General features: G+C 37.2%; 2 protein-coding genes across 3 annotated transcripts; one reads left to right on the forward strand and one right to left on the reverse strand.

The window, feature by feature from the left end:
• Positions 1-345: 345 nt before the first annotated feature.
• LOC144196089 (tetraspanin-15-like) lies at positions 346-6,276 on the reverse strand. Its single transcript, XM_077716082.1, has 8 exons — positions 6,138-6,276; positions 4,324-4,509; positions 3,983-4,057; positions 3,780-3,875; positions 3,425-3,541; positions 2,524-2,574; positions 2,184-2,300; positions 346-1,544 (listed from the first exon to the last, which is right to left on the reverse strand). Exons 1-8 carry the CDS (start codon positions 6,222-6,224, stop codon positions 1,209-1,211), a joined length of 1,065 nt encoding a protein of 354 aa, XP_077572208.1. The 5' UTR covers positions 6,225-6,276; the 3' UTR covers positions 346-1,208.
• A 4,136-nt stretch (positions 6,277-10,412) lies between these two features.
• LOC144195347 (substance-P receptor-like) lies at positions 10,413-21,414 on the forward strand. Of its 2 annotated transcripts, XM_077714918.1 has the most exons (4): positions 10,413-11,038; positions 16,452-16,646; positions 20,457-20,607; positions 21,214-21,414. In XM_077714918.1, exons 1-4 carry the CDS (start codon positions 10,644-10,646, stop codon positions 21,412-21,414), a joined length of 942 nt encoding a protein of 313 aa, XP_077571044.1. In that variant the 5' UTR covers positions 10,413-10,643. The 2 variants fall into 2 exon arrangements, 1 of the variants encoding a protein (XP_077571044.1); XR_013326079.1 differs by lacking the exons at positions 10,413-11,038; positions 20,457-20,607; positions 21,214-21,414 and adding an exon at positions 15,153-15,516 and having other exon boundaries at positions 16,452-16,600.
• Positions 21,415-27,754: the final 6,340 nt, after the last annotated feature.

Consider the following 27,754-nt stretch of genomic DNA (forward strand, 5'->3'; position numbering starts at 1 on the left):
TCACTCAACACTATCCCAATTTTCACAGCGTGGGCTGCCATGGCATCTGCATATTTTCTCCTGTGATGGCAGCAATTCATGCCAAGATCGGGATGGAAGATATTTGTTTAGGCGACACAAACCAGACTGCAGATATAAATACTAATATGAAATATTTTGCTTTTCATTTTGATGAATTATTTCAGACATTCAATCCAAAATTCTCATTTTTTTTGAAAATAAATACTTCAATGCAAGTATTTATTTAAAAGAAAACACTACCAAGGGCTTCACCATTAGAAACTTCCACTATTTTGCCTATTATTTTCAAAAAGTCACAATGAATAGAAAATATCAGGGCACAAAAAGCAGTAGACAAATTCCTGTTTATTAACAAGAGCAGTAGTGTTGGTACAAGGCAGGAGATGGAGGGAAGCTTAGAACACTGGTCCGATATTAACGCAGTCCAACGTCTGTTTTTTTTAACAGTCGTTTCCTGTATTATCCCTTTCGTTGTCCTTTTAAATGATGTAAAGAAGTCCAAAAAAAATATGAAAAAACTGAAGCATTCCCTTTGAAAGCTTAAGATGTAAACTGAGAATTATATTACAAATAATTTAATTCATACACAGTACAAAACATGCATTCCATATTATTCCACAACTATCAGTTTTACAGTGTACACCGACTGCACAAATCCAACTGCGATCCAACTAAAAAAGTAACAAACAAAAAAACACAATTACACCTGTACACATCCGTCACAAATGTTGCACGCATTACATACGGGCTAGTCCTATATGTTCTACACTGAAAAAAAAAACTTCTATTCGTCCACAATTAATTTGTACACAAGATTCATCCTCATCGCTTTTGGGCTGTCTTTGAAACAACCTGAGGTAAGCATCAACACAATAAGTAGCTCGATTTGGAATTAAAACGCTAGATAATGCCACAAATCCTGAAATACGAAACACCAGAAACAAGATGAAATTAAATATAGAAAATAAAAAATTAAATCAAAAAGCTGACGCACGCCGCAGGTTGTTTGTTCTGACAATTTCTGGTAAACAGTACACTCAAAAGTGACATTTTGGATGCCATTGGCTGACCAAATTCCCTAAATCCATCAGTAGAGGTTCAACCGTGACGTAGTGCAACGCAAATGAAAGAAAAATAAACCGATCGGCACGTGGCAAGGGGAATGCAAAAAGGGCCAACGAGGCCTCTTAGTATTCCCTTTTCAGCTTACGGCCCACGTCGACTTCGTCCAGCCCAATGGCCGATCTGGACTGCTGGAGTTCTCGGAGCTGAGCGTGAGTACGGGTCGGCTGCTTCTTCAGTTTCCGCAGATGAATGTCAATGGGATCCAGCTCGGGTTCGGAAGCCGGGACGGGCAGGTAGCCGCCGTCCCTGGGCAGGCACATGCACCAGCCGGCACCGGCCAGGTCCAGCTCGCTATACTGGAATTCCAGCTTCTTCAGCCTGAAGTCCACCATGTCCACAGATTGGCTCATTTCAACCAGAAGGTTCCAGAAGACGCAGCTCAAGATGATGCCAAGTAGCTGACGAATGACACGCACACTTGATCAACCAATATCTCACTCTACTTCATGCAAGCCATTTATGCATGTGATGGGAATAAGCCAATGATTTCATCTGATTTATCTGATGACATAAACCAGGAGCTCCTATCCTTGAGGAAAAAGTGAACACGAGTACAAATTTTGCACTCAACACCTGAACTTCAGGGAACAATAATAGCTATTTGAACTTAGTAATAGCAACATTTTGAGTAATGCGCGTGGAAAGATGTGATTATATAATGGCATTGTTGCAGAGAATGCTCCCAGAGATGAACAATGTAATGTAGCTCTAGTGTCTCTGACTAGGCATTAAAAATGGAATAAACTGCAATCTCATCTGCGTGATTTAGCTGAGGTCCTGCTGTCCGTGTGAAATGAGAGTGGCGCAACCGAGAAAGATAACAGTTCCTAAGAGCAATTCCCCAGGACCATCCAGGCACAACCAGGTTACATTTTTAATGCAAATGTGTAGTTAATCTAACAACATTTGAGTTTCACGGGACCCCGGGGCAATGAAAAGTGACATTTTCCAGCATACATATATACAAAGTTGGTCACCCCTACTGTACACATTAGTCATGTTCCAGAATGGTATTGACGCCTTGACTTTGAACTTACCTGTGGCAATCCTATGGCACAGCACAGCGCGACCGTTATTCCAATGTTGTCACTCATCCAAAGGTTGACGGCGTGAATGCACCCTCGCACGTGGATATCCTCTTGCAGGATTTCACGCTGATGCAGAGAAAAAAGACGTCATTTTTGGCTCGCCATTTCCCATGACGATTCATTTCAAAACGCAACGTCATGTTCTAAATTACCATTCCACGTCATCAAAACGTTCAACTATTTAGAAAATTAACTAGCATGCTCACTTCCTTTTAAAACGACATGTCTACAAATTCCTTAATGGCAACCACACAATAGTCTTTCCAGAAATGACTCCAATTCCACATACCTGTCTATCCAGAGCCTTGGATCCACACAGGGTGTTAATGACCTCTCCTACCTATGGGAAGAGCGACTTTAAAACCAGATACAAAATGTGGTGATATAACGTTTCGGATGCATGCTCCGTTAATGGAGGAACGGTGAAAATGAGCGTGAGGGTGGGTGTCCGTGCCACCCGCCAGCCAGAACATGAACTTTTGTGCTGGAAAACGACAAGCGGTCGTGATATCTGGGAACTGATAATGGCGACAATCTGGCCCGTGTTCTGCCTGGCTAATAAACTCCTACATAGCGCTAGCGAGTGTCAGCCAGGGCAAGCATTCCTTATTGCTCTGGCAGAGTTGTAATGCTTCCAGGGACCATATCAGCACTTTGGGGTGGAAGGACAAGGATGATAGCAGTCAATGGGACCTCGGTGCTAGTCTTCAAGGACTGCCATTTCATTTAAAGAGTGAAACGGCAACTATAGGGCGGAAAAAGACTGTCTGTGTGATATAGACTGGGAAATAATTAGAGTCTCCTTCTGCAGTGATAAGGTAACAGACATTTATTATTTTCTACACCATTGGGAAATAAAATGGGAAAAAGTCCCAACCAATAAGGCTAATCCTGCTGTCTATAAGTCCCTTTGGATGTGAAAGTTTTGGCACACTGAAGTTGAACTTTATTATCATTTAGTTGAACTTTACCAGGAAAAATGATTGCAGTATCTGTGCTTAACATGTTGTTAAGTTAGTCTAACTATGCTGCGTTTACATTCACTTCAATGTTTCTCCTCTGTATAAACAGGGACTCACTGGGAGTTAATCTTTTGGATACTCCAAAAACTGAAGCCTTATGGAATGTGATGATGTTTTGTGGGACTTCAGATGCATTTTTTTTTTTAAATTATATAAAGTGACACTCACCTCACGGCGGATACAGCAGGTATATGGAACCCCACATGCGAGTGGGCCAGTACCATTGCAGAAATGGTATTGGTTGACCCCCCAGTCCTTATATTCATCCCCTCCACAACAGGAAAACTAGGTGAAAGGTAAAAAATTAAAAATAAATGTTTAGGCTGAATGTTTTGTATATTGCATGCACTAAAATGATGTAAAATATGTACAAAAAAATTTCATTTTGAAAATTTAAGATGATCAATGCCCTCAGATTTTTGTCTATTGATCAAATGTTAAAATCCGACATTATTTTTGAAATCGGTCTTAAATAAATCATAATTGGTGCATAAAACAGTTCGACTCAATCTGGATGAAATACCTTTTCCTGCACATAATCCAAGATGTTCTTGAAGTCCAAGTCGTCGTAATAGTGTTTGATTCCCTCTCTGATGCTGCTTTGAAACAAGGAAGACGTCTGGAACCAATGGTAACGTGAAAAGGTCAGTAAATAATAAAGAACCCTGGCAAACAAAGACCTATTGTGATGACAGGTGACAATCGGGCTCACTGCCCCGTGTTTACCTTCTTCTCAAAGATGAGAGCTATAACCAAGGCGATAGCCTGGAGAAGAAGCAAGACGCAGAGAACACAGAGAAACTGTGGAGGAACAGAATAAACATTAATACACGGAACATCACTTCACATTTCTCCACCAAAATCTTAGGAGATCAGAGACTGAAGCAGTTCACTATCAGCTAATACGTACTGCAATTTATTGTGAAGCTCATCTTAAATTGCAACATATGGCACATTTTAAATGTTGTGAATGTGGATAATTCATAATTCTAGTTGTGTTGAAAGCTCCAAACTTTTGACTCCGATTGCAAATGAAAAGGAAAAAAGGCTTCTTTTAACATTCTTACCATGTGCAGCAAGGTTTTGTTATCTCGGAGCGAGCCAACCATGCCCACAAGTGACACTGTGAACATTACCAGACCCAGCAGGATAAGCACCACTGCAGGAGCCAGGAAGAGACCCTCCAGGGTTCGATTTTTCTGTCTTTCCACTTCGGCATAAACCCCCACGCAGAGCACACAAAGACCCACCAGCTGGACAAAGAGAATACGATGTTTAGCCTCCCCGCAAATTGTTGCAAAGAATAAAAAATGTGCTATTATATTATGATGAAAACTTCTTGGAAAAATATCTAAAATGTCACGGAATCATTTAGAAAAAGAGGTTGGGGGAGTTTTTATGTTGTTGATAACTTTTACTTTTTCAGAAAAGTGTGTTTTCACAAGAAAACATTGGTATAAAAGGGTAGTTGATTTTTTTTGCAACTTGTGTAGGGTGTGGTCGACCTTTTGCTTCCAATTTCTCATGAACAACGATAATATAAATGCAAGAAACCGACCGTAGACACCTTTCAAAAGTGTAATTATACCGCTTCAACTTTCTTTTATTTCTAAATTGCAATACACTGTCCTCTTTCATGCTTGATTTATAATTATATACTTGGTTGCTTCTGCGGTTGATGTAGAAGTGCAATTTGATAAATACTGACAACCTTGCAGCAGAATGGGAAAAAAACATTTTTCCTTCTCAAAATGTAAGTTTCTTTTTAAATTATATAGGTACTATCTTTAATTGAAGGAGGGAATATAAATCACATGGACAGCTCTGTTGGATGAAGAGCAGTTAATTAACACTACCAATACACTAGACTCTATATTGTGGACATGTAAATGAAAATGTTTTTATCATATTTATACCATCACAAACAGAAATCTCCTTTTTTATTTTATTTTTATTACCTTGGTTCTGAGGTCTCCCAATACTGAGGCCTGCGAGATGAATTTCATGCAATCTATTTCACATGTCACACAGTGATAGTAAAATTAAAGGTGACTAAGGCATGTTGCAGCTTTGCAAACCATGACAGCTATTAATTTATTAATATAAATTGGTTAAGTGGAAAAGCCTGCTTGGGCATGAATGAGCGTGAGTCATTTTGTGTCGGCAAAACGACAATGATGGTTGCCTTTAAGGGTCCAACGCCCTGCACCACGGTGCTGATGATTAGCCGGCGAAAGGATGTGTTAAGCTCCCATACCAAATCCCACGCTATACCTTTAATTATTATCATCACTTTACATTCTCCCTCTAATTATATACACATTTCAACCTGTTTCAATAAACACGGAGGATGCTGTGGGTGTATTATTCATAAAAATCAATGTTTTAGCTGCTAGCTAAAATCCTCAGTACCAAACCCCGTTAGCAAATATGGCAATTTAATATAACACCTCCATAGAGTGAATACACATAACATACATGATACAAATATATTCGCTTTACAGTGTCAAGGCACATGATAATAATTGTTAATACAGATAAATGCTTTAATTGCAACCATTGCTTTTTTGTAGTATTTAAATCATCACACAGTGAAGGCACCGATTCAGGGACTGTAGTCTTTGGTTCAATAAGAACTAGACACAATTTAGAATTATGGCTAAAGCCAAAGACTTCATAATTAATGATGTATATGGAATATTATGTTGACACAAACTGGTGGTTTATAAGGCCAAACATGAGGTTTAAAAAGCACAAGTGTACTGATAAAGACTGGAGTTTAAATACAATTATTCGAAAGTGGAGTCTTGCTATGACGTTTCCAATCCATCGCCATTATATCATCAATTGCATGTTATTAAATACAATACACAGAACTTACCGAAAAGAGCATCGAATAGACATTGAGGGTAAATTTGATGAAATAATAGAAGTGGTTGGTTTTCCTCATATCAGAATAGGGAGGCATGGCCGCTTGTGGTGTTGAGCCTTGCTAGGCAGCTGGCTTTTTCTACGCTTGCTCCCCCTTTACTTTCCCAGTATTATAAACTAGAAATAAAAAGGACACCGTTGTAGCATTTCTCATCGATTTAACCGTCCTTTTCTGTTTTCAACATAGATCACGCTGCACTCGATGGGAACAAAAACACTTCCGTGCAGCCGGCTGGTATACGCTTTGTTTTGACTTCTTCCTTAAAGGGCCAGTGCACTAGATTTCCACTGATGAGAAGTCTAGTCATTTGAATTTAATAAATTAAATTGTTGTTGTTGTTGTTTAGTAAAATAGTCACTTGAAATGTATATATCTTCTCAACTTGTACACAAAAGTAATCCCTGGCTCTTGCTTCAGGTTGCACCATTTGTTGCCACCACTTGTTGGATATATATTCCAAATATATCATGACTGACGTGTGCACAAATGGGTTTAGGCCACTACCACAAAGCTGCACAGGTGTCAAATTCACCCCAAGAGATTATCAGTGACTGTTTGTTTACTTTTGGGATTTTTTTTCTCCTTTAGTCTTTATTTTCTAGTTGGATTTAATTATCATTATTCAGAATTAACATCTACAACCAGTGCTGTGCAATGATACAGTCGGAACATTTAAATGTGACATGCAATTTATCCACAGGCCGACTAGCATGTTCGGTGGAGACATTAGTTCATTAAATCCCTACTTATAGGCTACATTAAACCAATTGCAACAGCAAAGTCATCAATTTCAGATCTTACATCGTTTGAAAGGGAAAGAAAAAACCTCTTAGAAGTGAAAAATGAGGATGTTTGTCTGTTTTTCTGACCTACAGTAATGCTGAAAATAATATTTAAACTCCAAAAATCTATTAATTTATAGCTGCAGCCCTTTTGGGACATGCTTCTACTTTAAACCAGTTTAAACCAGTAAAACTAAATTACTATCACGGCCTATAACAGAAGAAACGGAAAATAAATTAGCATAACTGGAGACTCTTAGCTCACTTTTATCTCAAAAGTAAGTATAATTAAAAAAATAATAATTTAAAGGCAAGAAAGCCTAAAGGGAAGGTTTCTGTTTGTACGAGCTGGTTGAAGAGCCACCATTTTAATTAAGATTTTCATTAAAACACATTTTTTTTATATTAACTGTACATATAAATGATCAAATTGAGAGTATAGCATCTGTGCTTATTCGCCTACATTTCTGCTTATAACTTTATGCCTTTGGCTTTTGTTTCATACAAAGTATTTTGGTGTCTGTCAAAACACACCCTCACCACAGGTCCAATTTTTTTCTCATATACCGACTATTGTGCCACTATCAACCACAGAGCCTGGGGCATTAGCAAGAAACCAGGTTGGATGTTTGATCGATGGAAGCGCCTGCCAGAAGAATGTGCTTTCCAATCAAATTGTCTGTGGGTGATAATCCAACTTTTAAGGAGTCCCAAATTGTTGGTGCATTAGGAAAGTTCTGTCTCAATCCATTTAAATCCTCCTGTGAATGGAATTTTGTGGCACTAACAACATAAGTCTGCATCCTTGCTGTTGTAGATGGAATAAAAATAAGGTGAAAACAGTTTAAAGATGAAAGTGAAGACTTGATTTGGTTATGAGAATTCAAAACAATGCTATTGTTGTTAATCCTTTCGCCATCTTTTAATAGCATAAAAATGTAGATATCCAAATTAGTAGTACATTTTATAATATATCATTGCAAATATCTTTTAATTCAAAGTAAAATGAGCTTCACAAAAATTAAATATTGTAGCTGTAATAATAAAAGTCTGTTTTAAGAACCTAATTTAATCATGATTTTGTTTGACTTTGAATGGTTTCTGCCTGAACACAAAACTTATTAATGCCACAAGTTTTATATTTCAAGCAAACTCTGTGCATGCTGACTTAGATTGTTAATATCTCACGTGTGCTTTGGTGAGAACAAATACAAAGAGAAGAATAATTAGGTTTCCCTTGGAGTGATTATTATGAGTAGACACAGCTATTTTTATTAAGCCAGGCATAAAAATATTTGGGGAAAATCAAGTGTGAAGTGAGTGAGGGGTTATGAGAAGCAGAGTAAACAAAACAGATCATAAATTAGAGTCAATAAGCTATTTCAGAGGCAGTAAGGGACATTTCAGTCTATCTGAAAAATGACCCAAATCAAAAGTGCATCATACTAATACCGATAAACACTTTTATTTAAAAGGCCATCCTTCATACAATGTAAAGTTTGTGATTTTTCAATATAGGCTTTTATAAATCGTGTCTACACAAACACTTGGGCAGATAAAAAAAAGGAAAAAATGTCTCCGGAGCTTAATTACAGTTCATAAAATGAATTCAATCTCGGCCCATTCACTTTTGCAATTGAAGGAAATCCCCAAAGGAAAAATCTGCCACTAACATTTTCACTTTACTTTCATTCTAACGTGTCTACTTGCGAGCTTCTCATAAATTAACTGTAAAGTAGTTTCCTCATTCCTAATGAACATGTTATTGTGTTCCTCTATGGACAGATAAAATGAATTATACTTCAAATCTTGCTCATATTGCCTGTCAGTGAGACTTTGTTCAATTACTCTAGTACTGCAAAAACGTGTCTTATTTTATATTGAAAAAGTATGAGTCATTTCCTAAATGTGAACCTTTTGACGGCAAAATGTGGTGCTGCACAGCACAAATATAGCATTTTTAATCACCCATAAATACATATAATAACATTCTTTAAACATGCCAGCAAAGGTTAAAAGTGATTGTTATTATTTTTTTAACTTGATAGTACTTGATAGCTCATTAATCAAATCATTCTGGATGTGGGAAAAAAAAAACTTCTTGAAGGACTTATGATGCTCAGTGTAGAATGTAGATGATATTGAAAAAAAATATGATTCTACTCTGCACAAATTGTACATCAAATCCTGTGCAGACAACCATGGTGAACCCCAGGGCACCCTGTCCTGGAGGAAGGAATAATTCAACATTTCACATAAAGTCAGACTCTACACACCTTGCTAAAAGTCCATTTTTCTACTGCTGTGGGATTTCCTTTGTGCATAATTTACATTTTGCTGCTGTATGCGTATACGTCCCCCAACCTGTCCTTTTTATGAAGATAAATAGAGTCTGACATTAGGTGTCATGAGGGTTTGTCTTATTACCTGAGATGTACATCCTCCTGGGCTTTTCAACCTCAGCGATACACTATTTAAAAAATATTTTATATAATGTTACTATAGAGTTACTTTGAAGGTTATCTGCGTTTGTCATTTAGATAATGAAGTTGTTTATTTGAAGACCAAAAACATCTGTGCCCATGACATCTATTATGACAGTGATTTGTAGATAAGCTGACATGAGGCAATCATCTTGTTCATGATTGTAAATCACCACATTTTCATTTAATGGTTAAACTATCAACTATTAAATGTGTTCAGATTCATTTTCAAAATGTGCTGGCTTTACTATAACTATCTTGGAAGACATGGTGTCATTAAAAATCTGATTAATAAACACTTGTAAAGCATAAGGAGATGGACAATCAGTCACACTCATACCAAATGGCAATTTAGAGAGTCCAATCAGCCTACCATGCATGTTTTTGGAATGTGGGAGATCACCAAAATAATCAGAGAATACCCACACAAACCCAATGTGAAAATGCAAACTCCATACAGATGGACCACCTGGGATTTGAACCCAAGACCCCAGAGCTGTCATGCCAACATGCTAACCACTCAACCACCAGGCAATTGGATGATATCCTGGCTTTTAAATTTGATCAAAAATATGTATACCGGTGTGCTACTTCTATTTCTACTTGATGATCTATGTTGCATTTAACATTTGTTACATGTCAGTTTAATGCCAAAACCAAACCAGTCTTTTAACCAAATAAGGACAAATGTGCCAATATCGTGATATAAAACGACTCATATCGTGATATCCCAAATCATGCAACACTACGGATGGTTTTGTGGGTGCAATACCCAGTGCCACAAACAAAAATAATAATTTATAAGGGGCAGAAAAATCTTATGGTGGTACCACAGGGGGCAGTAGGAGGCAGGTTATAAATGTACGTGATCTGATTTTCTCCCGTGTGCGTGCGCGTGCGTGTGCAAGTGCGCGTGCATTTGTGTGTGTGCGCATGTGTGTGTGAGAGAGAGAGGAAGACGTAGCATGACAGCTCAGAAATGAAGGAGCAGTGGGAAGAACTCCTCACATGAAGGAGACCATAGTCCGCATCCCCATTGAAACGTGCGTAAAATACGCATAGCTTTTTTGAAACGCACCCTGCAAAAAGATGTCACCCTCTCCATTGCACACTACTTCAACCTTGCATACTTTTACTCGGATGCCAAACTTCTGCACCAGACTAAATTAGAATACTAGTTTAAAAAAAAAATGGACCCGATATTTGACAACGCCGACGAAGTCAACGCTGCCCACAACACGAGCAACCAGACGGGCTACGGGAACCAGTTTGTGCAGCCCCCCTGGAGAATCTTCCTTTGGGCTGTCGCCTACTGTTGCATCGTGGTCGTGTCGGTGGTTGGCAACGTGACGGTGGTTTGGATCATCGTGGCGCACAAACGTATGAGAACGGTCACCAACTATTTCCTGCTCAATTTGGCGTTGGCTGAAGCTTCCATGAGCGTCTTCAATACGGTTATCAACTTCATCTACGCGGTACACAACGACTGGTACTTCGGATTGATCTACTGCCGATTCCACAACTTCTTGCCAATTGCAGCCGTTTTTGCCAGCATTTATTCCATGACTGCCATCGCCCTAGACAGGTAAATGGCGACCATTCTTTTTGCCTTTTCAGGACTTTTAAGGACTTGATCATATCTCGTTGTGACTTTTTTCAACCCTAAAAAAGCCAGAACAGGTTAATTAAAAAGAAAAAAATCTACATACACAATATTAAAATAGCAATATGTCATTTTTTAAAGTTTAAACCTTGTAGGTTCTTTATCCAGATTGCTATTTCTCCATTAACCAAACGATTCATTCATTTTCTGAACCACTTATCCTCACAAGGGTCGCAAGGGGTGCTGGAGCCAGACACCTTGAATCGGTGGCCAGCCGATCAAAAGGTACAATGAGACAAACAACCATTCATAAACATACCTAAGCGCAATTTAGAGTTTTTCTCCATTTTTTTCACATTATCTACACACACACACGTGTCAAAGTGGCGGCCCGGGGGCCAAATCTGGCCCGCCACATCATTCTGTGCGGCCAGAGAAAGTAAATCATGAGTGTCGACTTTCTGTTTTAGGATCAAATTAAAATGAAGCGTATACATATATTAAATTTCCTGACAACCTTGATCTACAGCATCTTCAAGACCAAAAATGAGTGTCGCAGTGTGATATTATATTCACATGATAAAAAAAAAAGTCTTCAACACTATTCCCAACAGCTGGCCTGGTCTCTGTAGTGGAAACATTATACTCTACTATACTGTTATCTCTGTCAGGAGCATTGACTGTATACTATTTATTTCCGATACAGGTACAATAACTCAGGGTTACATTTTACCTTTGCGACCATGGGCTGACGATGAATAACATTGCTTATTTGCCAAGGGAAATAAAGTCTCTCGGTAACTGTAAACTTTGATGTTGTTATGAGCTAAATGAGAAGGCTGTTTGTTTGTTATTCGCTCATATCTTAGAATAACATACGACATCAAGCGTAGTACGTAAATCATTGAAAATATCATCCTTGCCTCCTGACTTTATTGTCTTTTTCTATTTCGTACCCTTCTTCCTCTTTATCCTCTGTGTGTTTTTCCCAGAAGGATCATGATACATTATCATAAAATGATATTCTGGCGCCTGACATCTCTGCACATCACATCTCTTTTTTTCCAAAGATGAATCTTCCTGTTGAAATTATTCCACCTGCCTCACTCTAATGGCATAAATAAAGTGCATTGTTTGAAACCTGACAGTACTTCTGAATACTAAAAGCCTGATTGTAATTAAAGGGGTCTTATATTACTATGATATTGTCTAAAAGTGTAAGGCTGACATTCACACACTATTAAATTTTATTTGTCTATGATTACAAGTCTGAATGGTACTATCAATACCTTTTTAATTACATTCCAGTACTTGTAATGGATCTTGAACAGATAGCCTTGACTGGTCGCGTGAGGTAATTTGATTTCCTTAAAAAAAAGGGCATTAGTGCATCAGTCTAAATCTATTAGAGTCAATGTCAAACACTTGGATATGTTGACACAGCTGCCTTGAAGCCATGTCACCTCAAAGTAAATCAAAATCAGGCCAATTAACAGCTCGTTTTAATTGTAAACACAGTTCTGAAGAGATTGTAGTAAGAAAAAAAGCATGGAAAATGGTCAATGCGTTTCTAGGGTGACGCTATCGTTGAAAAAATGTTAATTGCACAGCACATTTGTTTATATTTGACTAATTTGGATGTTGTATGGTTACAACTTGATGACAGATTAAAAAGTGAGATTAAGAACGATAAATATTTAGTCCACGTGTGTCAAAATGGCGGCCCGGGGGCCAAATCTGGCCCGCCGAATCATTTTGTGTGGCCCGGGAAAGTAAATCATGAGTGCTGACTTTCTGTTTTAGGATCAAATTAAAATGAAGAGTATAGATGTATATTAAATTTCCTGTCTGACACCCTTGAATTAGTCGATTCATCAAATATTGACAATTCTGAGGATTGCGTCTGATTGGTTTTTAGTGAATGTGGAAAGTGGCTGCAACTCACAGTGGTATCATAGACTAAATTTTACCTAGATTATTATTCTGCCCAGACATCTTCCCGACATGCAACAGGAGAACGATTTTATAAGAGGATTTTATCCCCAAAAATGTACGAAAAGTTTTACAGTGAATAGCTGAAGACCGGTCTCGAAAAATACCACCACTCAATTCCAAATGTAGAATTATTCGCATAAAAGCAGGAGGAGTGGGGAGAGGTTAGTGAAATTGATTTCGCAGCCTAGTGCAGGAGGGTCTGCTAGTGATTGATGAGCTCAGAAAAAGACGGATCGTATAAAAAATATATATGCTTGAAGTGTCTCATGACAATGTCACGTACAGACTCAGCCATATTCTTGATGGGAATTTCACATTACCTGCTGTAAAAGACACCAAAATCCTGCCAAAAAAGGCCAATAAAGCAGTGAAAACTCATGCTTGATCAAATTGCTGCAAATTTAATTTGTGGAAATAAGAGAAAAAGGAAACTGTGAGGCATTAGGTCGAAGTCTGTGCTGGATTTATTTAGTGGATTGCCTTTTAATCACAGCACACTGGAGGAATTCAGGATGGCAGCTTCATGGTGTTTATATTGAACCACTGTTGTGCCATTGTGGGTTAGGTGAACAACTTTGTTAATTGTATGCGGATATTGGCTTCAATATCAAGCTGACCACACTTGACAATCTTGTGAAAAATGTGAAAAACTGTTGCATTAACAGATGCCTTTTTAGCATCATTGATTAATAAGTAAAATAATAAAACATATAAATAATAAATATAACAATAAAAAATTAATAATATATGTTTCTAAATCATTTAAGATATAAATAAGTAAATTTTCTATTATTGTATCTTTGAGGAATATTTATAGTAAATATAAATAATACATACAATGATAACAAATAATTAATTAAATTTTTTAAAGAATGTAAAAATATATAGATGATAAATAAATAATATTTTTACATAATGCAAAAATATAGAAATAAATAATAATAATGTGTTTCATCTGATTTCGTCTTTTAGTAATAGTCAGTTAAATTGAAGGTTTTCAGCCAAATCAGATAATTTCACTGAAAAAATAAGCTCTTTTTATGAACCACAAATGTTTCCATCACCGAAACTCGAATACAGACAAAGACAAGCTTAATCGTAGAATAGCTTGTAAACCAGTAAGAGCGGCGCTCGGTCAGCTTTTGTACAAATGTCGTGGATCAATGCTGCTCGCCGAGGTCAGCCCTCTGCCAGCTGTGCATTTCATTGTGACATCCACAACCCCAACAAAGAAAAGTCCCATGGCTTCCAGAGCTGTTTGAAGTCAGCACTAAGTCAATTTCTCTTTTCCATTTTTTTATACCCTCCTGCAAGATTTCAAAGGATTCAAATCTCTGAAGCAATTAGTGTGAAAGATCAATTAGCCTAATCTTTGGGTCATTAGCAGGATTAAGCTTGCAATTAGACCTCAATGGTTATTCTGAAGGAAAAAAAACTAAAAACACACATTTTCCCAAAGCAATAATGTGAATGCAGTTAATAACCTTCAATTAAAGTATACTGTATTATTTTCTTAAATAATGTGCTGTCTTCCAACAATAAAGCGACACAGTCACCAAGGATAATAAAATATCATATTACGTTATAATGTATCATTAGACACAATGAATCATATGCACTGGACAGCCTCATTTATTTTGGTTCCACCAAAGGGCAATCGATTATTCCCGCCAAAGTGTTTCAAATGAATTTGTTTTACTAAGAGGCATAGCACTAATCATGTACCAGGTTTTTTTATTTAAGTGGTTGTCTTCTGACTAAGAAACATTATTATGATACACACAGTTATTTATCAATGGGTAAGGTTAATTGTCTTGCTTCATATATTTTATGTGGGATTTTTTGTGATCTTTGATATGAAAAATGGTTGGTTTATAAAAGAAATGTTGCTTTGCTTTATTAGTCAACACCCAAACTATTCAGTGTCATCTTGTCATCTTTTAGTATGATTGCTGTGTAGTTATATTTACCTCACACAGGAGATGATGTGTGTATGTACAAAGAAGAACTGACTTGTCATAAGAGAACCTAATAATAAAAGGTGATAACATTAATAATATGAACACAGCTACAGTGACTGACGGATGACAAGGAACTGAAAGTCACTAGATGTTTTTTTTTGCTTAAGAATCAAACACTTTTACTTTTTTAGCCGTGTTTCAATGCCATTTCTAAACTTCTAAGGAACAAATATCAATATTTCCAGGGAGGACGCTGTTACTAGTCTTGGCTAACATTGTAAAATTTGTCGGAGGAGTCGATAGCGGACAATATTTATAATTGCGTGAACTCTTTGCCCTTGAATTACCAACCAAGCAACACCAGATGGATTGTTTTAATACTGGAGGTCAAGGATTCCTCTATAAATCTCGGCAATGACATTGTTTGGATAACTTGGAAATAGGAACATTGGCCAAATGTTGTTCGCCTCCTTTCGTAAAGGCCTATCGGATCATCGAAGAGACGTAAGAATATAACATTACACAGTTAGTGTAAATATTGAATCCTTGGAGGTTTTGTGAACAGCGTCGCAACAAGTGAGGTTTTCGGTCGCCATATTTGTTTCCATATTCTGTCTATCTTGTTGTTAATTTCTCTTCATTTTAAGGGCAACAAAGTAATGTGTTAAGCTTCTTAAAATGGCTCTGGATTTTCACTAATCCATGTGCTTTCCAAGGTTGGTGACCCACATAATCCGTAAACATTCTATTTTGTCTAACTTTTACTTTTTACGTGGCCATTTGATGCTTGCCAGATCCAAAGTAATCGAGTGCAACTCACAATAAATGGAAGGAATATCAGAAAACCTGCAGTACATGCCACAACATATTCTCCTGTTTGGCACATTTTGAGAGGCAAAATTTCAACCATACATGAATGAGCTTTTAAGATATTTTATTAGTCCATTTAAAACTTTCTAAATTTTCCGATGTTGCTTCAAAATGTGATTCACCCAATAAAATGAACACCTTTTCTGCCAGGCGAACCGGGTCCTGGTTCAAAACCAAGTCGCTCCATCAATGTGGAGTTTGCATTTTTCTACTCTGGCCTGCGTGGCTTTTCTCTGGGTACTCCAGTTATTTCCCACATTCCAAAAACATGCATGTTAGGCTGGTTGGACATTCTAAACTGCCCCTAGGTATAAGCATGAACATGAATGGTTGTTTGTCTCCTCGTGCTCTTTGATTGGCTGCCCACCAATTCAGGGTGTCCCAGGCTAAATCAGCTGGAATAGGTTCCTGCACCCCCCGCGATCCTTTTAAGGATAAAGTTGTCCCGAAAATGAACATTTTCTGACCATTTCTATGCAACACAAGATCTTATTTGTTATTCAGCAATAAACCTGAAGCAAGAATGACTTTTTAAAAATGTATTTTTCAATTTTTTTTATCCATGGCAGGTACATGGCCATCATCCATCCATTGCAGCAGCGCATGTCATCCACGGAGACCAAAGTAGTGGTCGGAGTGATCTGGATCCTGGCTCTACTTTTGGCATTTCCTCAGTACTACTACTCCAACATAGACCAGCTCCCCGGCCGCGTGGTCTGCTACATCGACTGGCCCGAATACACAATCTGCGATTTCGATAAAATGTGAGCCTTTGTGCAAGTATTTGGCATGAAGTGTTTATTATTTTGAAAGCAGCGTGAATAACGTCAACTGTTATTATTCAGGGTCAACTTGTCAGGTTAACCAAATAATTTAGTGACAATCTTGGTTGGTTAGTGCCCCATTCCCTAGATATCATATATTTCCACAGGTTGCTACAAATAGAACCAAGTGTTGTCCTGTCAAAGCCGGTGAAATATTTAAGGCCGAGAATGTGTGTCTTTTGCTGAAAAGATAAAACTAATAAATCTGACATTGCTCTGAAAAGCACACCGGTTGCATCTTACCTTGTCACCATGATCAATGTTCTGATGGAAGGAAGGGGAAATGTGTAATCACGCTGTGTGACTGACGAACCTCTGTAGTTTATTACCGAAATACATGATAGATGCCGCAATCTAGGAAGTGATTCAAGTTGTACCGCCCCTGTAACCTTTCTGTTTCTTTCATTTGTATTTCTCTAATCTGCTGTTCTCAGCATTCCCAGGTTGCGGCCACTTTCCACACAAATAAATTTTAAAAGAGAACGTACAGGGAGCCAATGATGTGCAAACAGTAGTATTTTCCTCTTCACAGTTCTGTCTATGGAGTGTTTTATAAGATTATTCGATAGCTTTATGTCTGAGGTGTGTTCAGAATCTATTTGTCCTGACATGAAAGTCCCAAACGGGTTCGGGCTTGCAACCTTATTGATCGTATTCAATATTTAGGACACAAAAACGTCTCGTGTGCAGGGAAAGATTATTTCTATCGAGCAATGACTCAAAGAAATGGCATGTAGTCAAATATCGGAGTAAAATTACAGTAATCCCTCGAATATCGCGGCTTCACTACATCACATTTTTTTCTGGGTGTTTTTTTTTAAATTAAATGTCGTTTTTGCAAGTTCGTAAATATGTAAAAATACATGCTGAAACTCGTAAGTGGAAGCCACTCCCCTGTTCTCAGTTTGCTACTAGAACTCAACACTGAAGTAAAAAAAATATATATACATCTATTTATGGGGCGACCCTACTTTGCGGTTTTCCGTTTATGTCTGGTCTAAATTAACCGCAATATTCGAGGGATTACTGTAATATAAAGACTAGAATGTCTTACACAAATGGGGAAACTGGGTTTATGATAGCAAAATGGGCTGCATTTTCATATGTATGGCCATTACCTCTGTGTTGGAGCGTTTTCTATTTTCTTCAAAATCCCTTTGTTAAATGAACCCAGTAGAATGAACTCCATCCAAAACAAGCCAGAGGGGACTATAGAGCATGCTTGTGCACTTTAGCACATGACACTAAATTGTCCCTTGTTGAATTGCTGGTTGCTTTAAAGTGGTTGCTTGGCCTGTTTGGATATCCCCTTGCTGCTGACTAACAATTTTACTCGCTTAGGAAAAGATTTATAAGAACAAAGTGAATCAATGCAATGTTAAAGAAAGCCAGAAAAGCAGCATACTTTGTTACTGTTAACTAAATGGTGGACAATGTATTGAAATCTTAGCTTTAAGTCCTTAATTTCTATGAATTTTCACCATTAATTTAGGTTTTCTACAATACTATCAGGAAGCCAGCAGAGATCCTGTTTTTTTTAAATGTTTTTGTTCCCTTAATTTTAAAAGCAACTGCCTCTCTTTCTAATTCAAACACCTCCTAATTATGCAAACTGATACAATCACATTCATGTTTGAATAACCATATTAGCATATTAACCATGCATATAAATGTGTCCCCACAACACTTAATGTTAGCATAAGAACTGGACCAACTGGGAGGTAGTATCCATACAGGAAAAACTGGAATAAATGTGTTCTCAAAGGATACTTTTCCATATTCCAAAAATGTAATTTTCCAGTGGTTACGGGTATGCACTGACCAGGTTTTTATTGATTCCGCTTGTGTGATAGTAAGGGCAAATAGTGCGTTTTTTTTGCTGTTATGAAGAATCATCCATCAGTCAAAGTAGGGGATGTGCTGAGCCTCCCTGAAGGAGACCACTGTCTTTTTCTTTGTACAAGGTCATATCTCACTTCAAGTAATCTCAGTTCAAAATAGAGTACTGATTTTCCTCAAATGGGTGCTTTTCTCTCCTTTTATTCGCTCTGCTGGTTTAACATCAGTAATTATTTCGTTTTACAGTCAAGACTTACAAATCAGAACCTCTTATGAGATCGTCATAATGACACAGGAGGGAAAAAATGGAGGATTGAACAATTTTCCTTACACTTAGACACAAGTGTTTTTGGTAAGGTATTATAACATGGAGAATATTTACTTTGAAAGCTTTTTCAACATTATTGAAAAAAGAAATCAGGAAAACCTGTCGGTTTGTAGAAAGAAAGGCACAATAGTGACATTTTCTTCTTGCTAGAAACCCGTCATTGAACTAGATTAGTGTTTACCCATCCGTCTTTCTCACAAAGTTGGAAAAGATTGGCCTCCTGAAAGAAAAACAGCATACAAAATAGATGGATAGTTTAGTGTGCCGCTTAACCACATTTTCTTTTTAAAATAAAACATTCACATCAGAGACTCAATGGCCTTTTTTAAGGTCGAAAACCTAAGCCGTTTCTTCGAAAATTCAGACTCATTTTCTGGTTAAATATAAAATGTTAATGCAAATGCTATTTCCCAAATTATTTTGCAATGTATGCACAGTGTACCTTGACTATATAGTACGTCTGCGTGCATGGAGATTTTCACCCTGATGAAAGCCACAGGGAATTTCAGAGGATTTAACATAATTGTACTTAATAGCCACGGAAATGGCCTGTGAGGCTCTTCTGCAACATTTACTGAGGCAAAAACAGGTCATGGTTCTTTATATGCGCTTTCTCAACATGTTGATACAAACATTTTAACAATATTTGAAGGATTTTTAATACTGTACTGTTTTTGCATCGATAAAATTCAGTCAGATTTACATGCAAACGTGGCACAATCACACGTCTATTATTTCCCGACATGACCATGATAAATGACATGTATCTACGTATCATGAATTATGCACAGAAAATGCTAATCGGTGTCGCTGTCACATTTGATTATATCGTTAAGGCTTTAAAATCACTGGACAGTTAATTGACGAAAGGTTAATATCATACCTCAATTTTAATGACAGTGTAAAACTGCATTTTAAGAAGATTGAAGTAAAAGTGTGGGTAAATTCTGGCAGGCAAAAACAAACCAACAAAGGACAGCTTAACTGTTTTTGGATGGAATTATCATTATACATGTATAATGATATTTAAAGCTTCAAAACAAAGTGCACAGATAACAACAACATACAGATAAATAAATACAATTAAATAATAAATATATAACAAATAAATAAATAAGTAGTCAACGTAATAAGTAGTCAAAAAACAACATGTAGCTTCAAAAATATATATATTTCTGACAAATGATGCCTTATCCATACCTTAAATAATAGTTTTGGTTGCATTTGTTTCTAAATGAGGGTTTTCCATTCAAAATTTTAACAAACTAAACGTGTACCCTAAATTAAATCTGTTTTTCTTTTATTTTGTAGCAAATCTCCCTCCTGTTAGCGACACTCTCAAAAGCAAATTCTCACGTTTCTGCAACCTTCAATCACACCCATTCTAGCGAACTTTTTTTTTTTTACGATGGCCATTTTACTTCCCACAGAAGGCCAAGCTTAATGAGTCACCCTTCTGACCTCTTCCACTTCAAGCTGGGTGGCATTCTTATGAACAGTTGACGCCAACCAGTATGCTGCAATGATGAATTAATATCTGATATATCCTTGCTCATTGAAAATTGCCTGTGTTCCTTCCACAGGTATTATGTTTGCGTGGTCATCCTGATCTACTTCCTTCCTCTGTTGGTGATGGGTTGTGCTTATCTAGTGGTGGGACTAACCCTGTGGGCCAGCGAAATCCCAGGAGACTCTTCTGATCGGTACAAAGAGCAACTGAATGCCAAACGCAAGGTAAACTCATTTATTCCATTTTAATGAGTGTTTTCCTTCAGTCGGTTTTCTCTGTTCAAATGGATTGGACGCCCATCTATGGCGTTGAAGGAGACAAACATCCTCGTAATTGTCATAATTATTTAGACATAAGATATATTTCTTAAGTGACGGTACTTGATGAACTTTGCGGAAAAATACACCGTGTTGTATCATATAATATTTATTTCTAACCTCATTGCGCTTGCAATTTGTGTCGTAATTAATTGATAAAGTTGGTCTTCCCGTGCATATTAGATGTGGTACTTAAGTTGACATCTTGCTTTTCTTCTGGTTGATATCCACACGGTTTAAATATTTAATGAAAAGATGCATTATAATAAATTTATTCATTTATTGAATCACAACATAGACACATTGTGAAATATAGATGAAGACAGGTGCAGGCAATTTCAAATCGAATGGCGGAAATAGATGAGAATAATTCATTCATTCATTTTCTGCACCGCTTGACCTCACCAGGGTTTATATTAGGATTAGAATTTGATTTTTTTTAAATGCACACAAAACCAATTTTGGATGGATTTTGGTGAGAAAGAACAAGACGGTGGTTTATCTGTGTTGCAGGTGGTGAAAATGATGATTGTGGTGGTGTGTACTTTTGCCATTTGCTGGCTTCCCTACCATGTCTACTTCCTGCTATTCCAGTTTTTTCCTGACTGGTTTGAGAAAACATATATCCAGCAGGTCTACTTGGGCATCATGTGGTTGGCCATGAGTTCCACCATGTACAACCCCATCATCTACTGTTGTCTGAATGACAGGTAAGCAGGTCAACTTAAAACTCATCCCTAATTTTAGACAGTCTACGAGAATATATTCTGAAAAAAAATAATTAAGATGATCTTCACTACTATAGTCTAGTTACGACATTTTTTTAAAAAGTTTACCCGACTAGGTCCATTATATTGCACTTTGTACAAATATTTTCATCATTAGCAAAATTAATGTGTATAATATAACTTGACTGCACACTGGATGTATTTTTCACATGTTAAATTTACATTTAATTGATATTTCATTGTTAGTCTTGGAGCCTATTCAGCTATGTTGTCAGCAGGTTATCAGCCAATGGGAGTAATTAATTGTAATTAAATCCAGTCAAAGATGTCTTAATTTTTTATCAGGCCTGTACTTCAATGAATGACTCCTTTTTCCTGCTAGAACAAAAAAACTAGACGGTAATTTTGATGACCATACACAGACATGAGCATGAATTTAAAGTAAAAGGTTCAAGTGACATAATCGTAATGTTTCTGCAAATGACAATGTAACAAAATTTTAATGTTCCTGCAAGTGACAACGTTCAGAATGAACTCTTTATTTCATGTTTAATTTAAAACAATCGAGGCGACAGTTTGACTTGGGTCTGAACATAGTGTGTGAATATCTTTATCTCTTTTCTCCCTTGGTTTTATGACGTTAAGCTTCGTTTCCATGGTATTTTATATTCTTCGGGCTGAATTTTGAAGACCCAGCTTTCTTCTTTGAAGCCATAATATGCTAAAAGGACAGCAAAAAAAAGGCAAATGTATTCATTAAATCGGAAGTCCAGGACATCGTAACCTGAGGACATTCCTGCATTAAATTTGTGTCTGGTGTGTAATTTCAAATGTTATCATGGATTGCTTTGGAGTTGAGCTGTTGCAAATGTTGTAAATTGGCCGTGTTAAACAAGTAACCCCGTTTGAACTGCAGTGCTAATCAAAACAAAAGCACTTACCTTATCTAAGCACAGATGAATTAAAGTGTGACTGACAATCCCTTGTCATAAACAACATCCTTGCCAGGATTAAATATCTTTAAAGTTATGCAAGTCTTTAAATGTTCGCTTTGAAAAAGTGTCATCACATTTCTAATTTGTCATTTATATGATCGAAAAAGGAATTATTTGTCAGGTTTATTTTCTCTGTATAAGAATTGTGTGTCACTTATATTGCTTCACTTGACATGTTTAAAGACTGAATATTTCGACTTGGCTTAATGTATCACATGCCAAAATTGAACCTTTAAGGTAAAATATAAGAAAACTTCTGGAATATTTGTGTTTTGCTTGAAAAAAAACAGTCTTTTTAGGCTAAAAAAGACCAGTTGGCTGACACTTTCTGATTGAGTTTCGCACCATGGCAAAAACCGTGAAGCCTTTCACGTGGATTTTGTTTGATTACAAACAACACATGGTGTTGGTAGATACAATCAATTCTCTAACATTGCCTTTCTTCCACCTGTTAATTGCTTGCCCTGTCCAAAAAAAGGTGATTTTTTTCACAGTCAGTCTGTTGTTTTGTCATTTGAAATGTGAGCTTTTGAGCCAAGGTTCAGTTTTTCTTCTTAAGACAATAAATAACTTCTATAATTAAAAACAAATGGCACCAAAGCTGGAAGATTGCAGTAACAAAAGAGACACAAGACACACAAGACAATGTAGACCTAGTTAAAAGGATTACCAGGGACGCCATTCCTCTGTCAAGAATTTCGGAGACTGCTTCTGTAAAACTCTTGAAATTTAAATATATTCTATTTAAATTATGTCTACGTTCTCATCAGGTTCCGTGCCGGTTTCAGACGAGCTTTCCGCTGCTGCCCATGTGTCTCGCAAAGCACTTACGAAGGCCTGGAACTCAAGTCTACTCGCTTCTTTCAAACTCAGACCAGCATGTTCAAGGCAAGCCGGATGGAGTCCACTTTGTCAACCGTAGCCCAGGTGGGAGATGAAATGGAACAGTCCAAAGCCAAAGCTAAAGTCGGTCTGGGGCCTGTTGGAGCAGGTAACACAGCGGGAACACAACATTTTTCAATGGAGCCCACTTCAAATGGTCCTTCGTCCCGAAACGTCTGCAAAACCACGTCTGAAGCGTCGGCTTTCTTCTCGCATATGGAACTCCAAGAACAGACATTGTTGAATTCAAACACATTTTTGGTTAGTCAGGATGGAATGTGAGAGAACAGCTGGCAAAACAAACATCATTTGCCTTGAATGTGCGAGTAACTGTGAACAAAGCAGCGTGTCATCGCTGTGAATTCTTGTTTACCGAGTATTCTCATGTAAAGGACTTGTGCTATTCGTCGTTAGTGTTCCGTCCAGTGCCGAAAAAGGAAGGATGAACATAAGATTTCATTCCACTTCAAAGCTGCAGATTTGAGCAGACGCAGTGCCTCGATTTTTCACAGTTTCTGCTTGTCACGTATTGAGAAGGGAACGATGATGACACGTTCTCGACCCCATTTGCTTCATGACTTGACACAGTCTATTTTGGCCATAAAATAGGAGACCGGCATGCCGAATTTCACAAAGCAAATCAGCCAACCGGGAACAATCCAGCTCAGTATCGTGAAGAAGAAAAATGTTCATTTCAGCTCGCTGATCAGATTGCAATTGTCCCCAAACTGGAATTTCCATGTTCTCACTTCAAAAATGAGTGCTTGTCTTTTAGGTTCAAGAGACCTCCAAGAGCCCCCACTGAATGTTCTGCAGAGCTGCCAACCTCTGTCGACCCCATTTCAGCAGTAAAATTGTTCCATTTCTGGAGTTTATCCGGAGTGAATGCGATTCACGCAAAATTGATATACGCTGAAGTTGCACATTACCAAATTTAAATTCCAGTAAATTCCAGTTTACAGTGCAGTTGAATCAAGATGGCGGAAGCTGTAGCCTTGGTGTGAATTTCCAGGCATTTCAATTGGAAATTTGGTACTTTCCCAGAAAATGGTTGACCATTTTTGGGAATTTCCAGAGTTTAGTGAACTAGAAAGGAGTTTGCTTTGCATTTCCGTGTAAACTTCTGAAATTCCGGAGTAGTTGGCAGCTCTGGTTCTGCCAATGACATGCCTCACTATCATTCATGGTCATGTTTCACTAGATTGAAGATTGATTTGGAAGAGGTTCCCTCTAGTTAGACAAGGTGAACCTGGAGCGCAAAGAACAAACATCAAGCTTAGTCTCAATGAGTAAACTTTTATTCTGATTGAAAACAACACAGTTTAACGGCCAACAGTTTTTATTTTATGTCCTGTTAATGAATCGCATGTTTTTCTTCTTTCCGACTGTGTTCTCTATTGTTTTTTCTCCTTTGAGCCCCATCCAGCCTTCAAGGTAATATCAGTCCAGGCCCTCGCTAGATAAATGTGGCATTATGAACATTTCTACATGCGTCTTTTTTCTATTTGAGGATATAATGTACAGCGATGCGCCACGCTGCTTAGCTTAATGACTGTAAAAGGACAACGGAAGCAGTAAGGCAGCTCGCTCTGCTGGAGTCCGGGAAAAGGACAGTTAGATGACGTGGGTTGCAGAATCCCACCAGGATAATTTTGCATCTTGTCGGTTTGAGTACACATGAGTATTTGTGTGAAATGACAAGCTATGTACCTTGCTCATGCAAATTTATTACGCTAAATATATACAAGAGGTTTTGTGGTTTCGCTCCTCTTGACCGTTTATGTATACAAACAAGCGCCATAGTAGCCAGAAATTCAATCCATCCAGTTTTAGTTTAGTTGGAAAAAGTCCATTAGGCTGAGAGACAATATTTAGGCATCATTTGCAAAGCTGATTTGGCAGCAAGCCTGGTCAGTACCAGACGAGTCCAAAAACAGGGATAGGGGAAAACAAGAGCGTAACGGGTGTTGCTATTGGAATGATCTGATTAGACTCTGAATCCAAAACTCCCCCTTGATACCTTCTTTGCTGAGGATTTGGATTATGAGTTGATTTGCCTGTTGGTTGCTAAGCAGATTGCGGAACCAAGTGGCGGCTCATTAAATTGAAGATCGTTGTTGAAAGTGGAGGATTTTTATTCAACCTCAATCAGTTCTCTCTATATGAAAAGGAGTAAAATGTAAGGTTTGAACTTCCAAATCATATAATAACTCAAATTTTTCGGTAGGAATGTGGGATTTTGTGAACTTTAATATTTTTGATCCTCTTTGCAGTGCCATTTTTGGCCATCAATCTTACATAATGCTCATTAAATAATGAAAACACTTTGTATGGTTCTGATTGTAGCTGTTAATAAAAAAATCATGTCAATATTACTTCAAAAAAACAAAATTCCCAATATTTTAAGAATATTTGAAATCCAGATAGCTTTTTTTTTTAAAAATAGCCTTTGCAGTTGTTGTTTTTTTCTGCAGTGCAAATATAAAATACTCATATGGTTAAATTTTGTTATTCATTTTTTTTTACCCAGTGATAATGCTGAAAGTTTCTAATAGCTGTAAAAGTCAAAAACATTACTCAACAATCCTTATTTCAAAGTGGCATTTGGACACGAACACACCCAACCAAACTAAATTGTCGGTGCACATTAGACCTAATTCGATATCCTGCAATTCCATCATTTATAGCAGTGTAACCACTGAGAAAACACTGCGAATGAAAGAATAAAAAACATATTTCATAGTTCACAAAAGCCATTTCTTATCTGCAGCCTTGTCAACCCACCGAGAAAAGCACAATTGAATCCGCTATGCGTTCTCCTGCTGTCGCATGCGCGGGTCAAGTGATACAGGTGAAGATGCTAGAGATTGAATGAATGTTTAATCAACTTTGTCCACGGGTGCAGTCTAAATGAGCCTCCGTGCACACGCTGTCGATTAAGGCTGTTGTTTATTGTGGAGAGGCGCCAAGCAGGCTACACTGCAGGGTGTGTGCTCTCATCAGTGTCGTATCTGCATGGCTTTCTATCCATCCCTTGACATCCAATTATGCTAATTAATCCTGAGAAGACACGTGTAGAGAGACTGTAAACATACACGGGGACTTTTCCGCACTCTACATGGTGTGTGTGCGCGCACTTCAATGTAACCAATGTGTAGTATTTCAATCTGGAATAAGAAGGGGGAAAATTCCAAAAAGTAAGTGTGCAAATGCTGTCTGCAAGTGAGTGATTTTTTTTTTCAATTTGAAGAATTGATCCTTGCTCCCATCAGCTGTCAGGCTCTTTAACAAAAAATGGCTGAATGTTAAGATCAACCGTATGTATACATGTACGTACATCTGTGTATGTATGTAAATGCATATTTCTACATGTACATCTATATATATATATATATATATATATATATATATATATATATATATATATATATATATATATATATATATATATATATATATATATATATATATATATATATATATATATATATATATGCATATATATATATTTCAGCAACACATTTATTTTTATGTATTTATTTATTTATTAACTTATTTATTACCTATTTATTTATGTCTAAAATGTCTTTTTCTGTGTCTGTATTCTCAACCTCTTGCTACTGTGACAGTGAAATTATTTAATCTAATCTGAGAAAGCAATGTACAGATGTAGGCAAAGAGTAAAGTCAAGGGTTGTGAAAACACTCCAATTATCGCTTGTTACACCCATTTATTTCGGGATTCACATTTCGAAATGTGAAAAGTTGCTCACGTTGTGTTAGGTAACATTGATATTTGAACGAGAGAAAATTATGTATTGCAGTGAATCATTGGTATTGACTGGAACATCTACATAATATCTATATGAATACTTGGGAATAGATATTTTCTATTATTTTGACTCTACATTTAGCCCATTTGCGACAAGCTCCAATTGAATCTTATTTTGAAATCCTAGATTTCCAAGCTGCAAGTTTACACTTTTTAACCAAATCATGCCTCTTGTGCTGATTCTTTAGAAGAATGTATAGTATACATGTGAACGTGCGGTAAATGTCAAACCTTGCTGAGTAAAAATAGTATGCTTTTTCGACACTGCATGTTGACAAAATTCGCCGTGACTCTGTAACTGTACATTGTGTCTTCTGTGTATTCCAGCTTTTTTTTTCCATCAAAGCAGTTTAGCAAGTTATTACAAAAGTTTCTTTCTTTTGTCATTAGCTTTCTGCTAAGCCAGACTTGTTGTGCTTAACAATTGAAATATTATGTCAATCCTCTGTACGATCACTAGTTTAAAATGTGTTTTGCATCTATTCTCGTCTTTGCTCTTATCTGCCGTTTACTGTGCAGTAACTGTATTAGATATTTGTTGCCAAAATACCGCAGGATAAATGTATTACTGTACTGAACTAATTTGAAATGAAGTGATTACAGTTTTCATTCGGAGAT

This window comes from Stigmatopora nigra, chromosome 4 (assembly GCF_051989575.1).
Source record: "Stigmatopora nigra isolate UIUO_SnigA chromosome 4, RoL_Snig_1.1, whole genome shotgun sequence".
Classification (NCBI taxonomy): Eukaryota; Metazoa; Chordata; class Actinopteri; order Syngnathiformes; family Syngnathidae; genus Stigmatopora; species Stigmatopora nigra.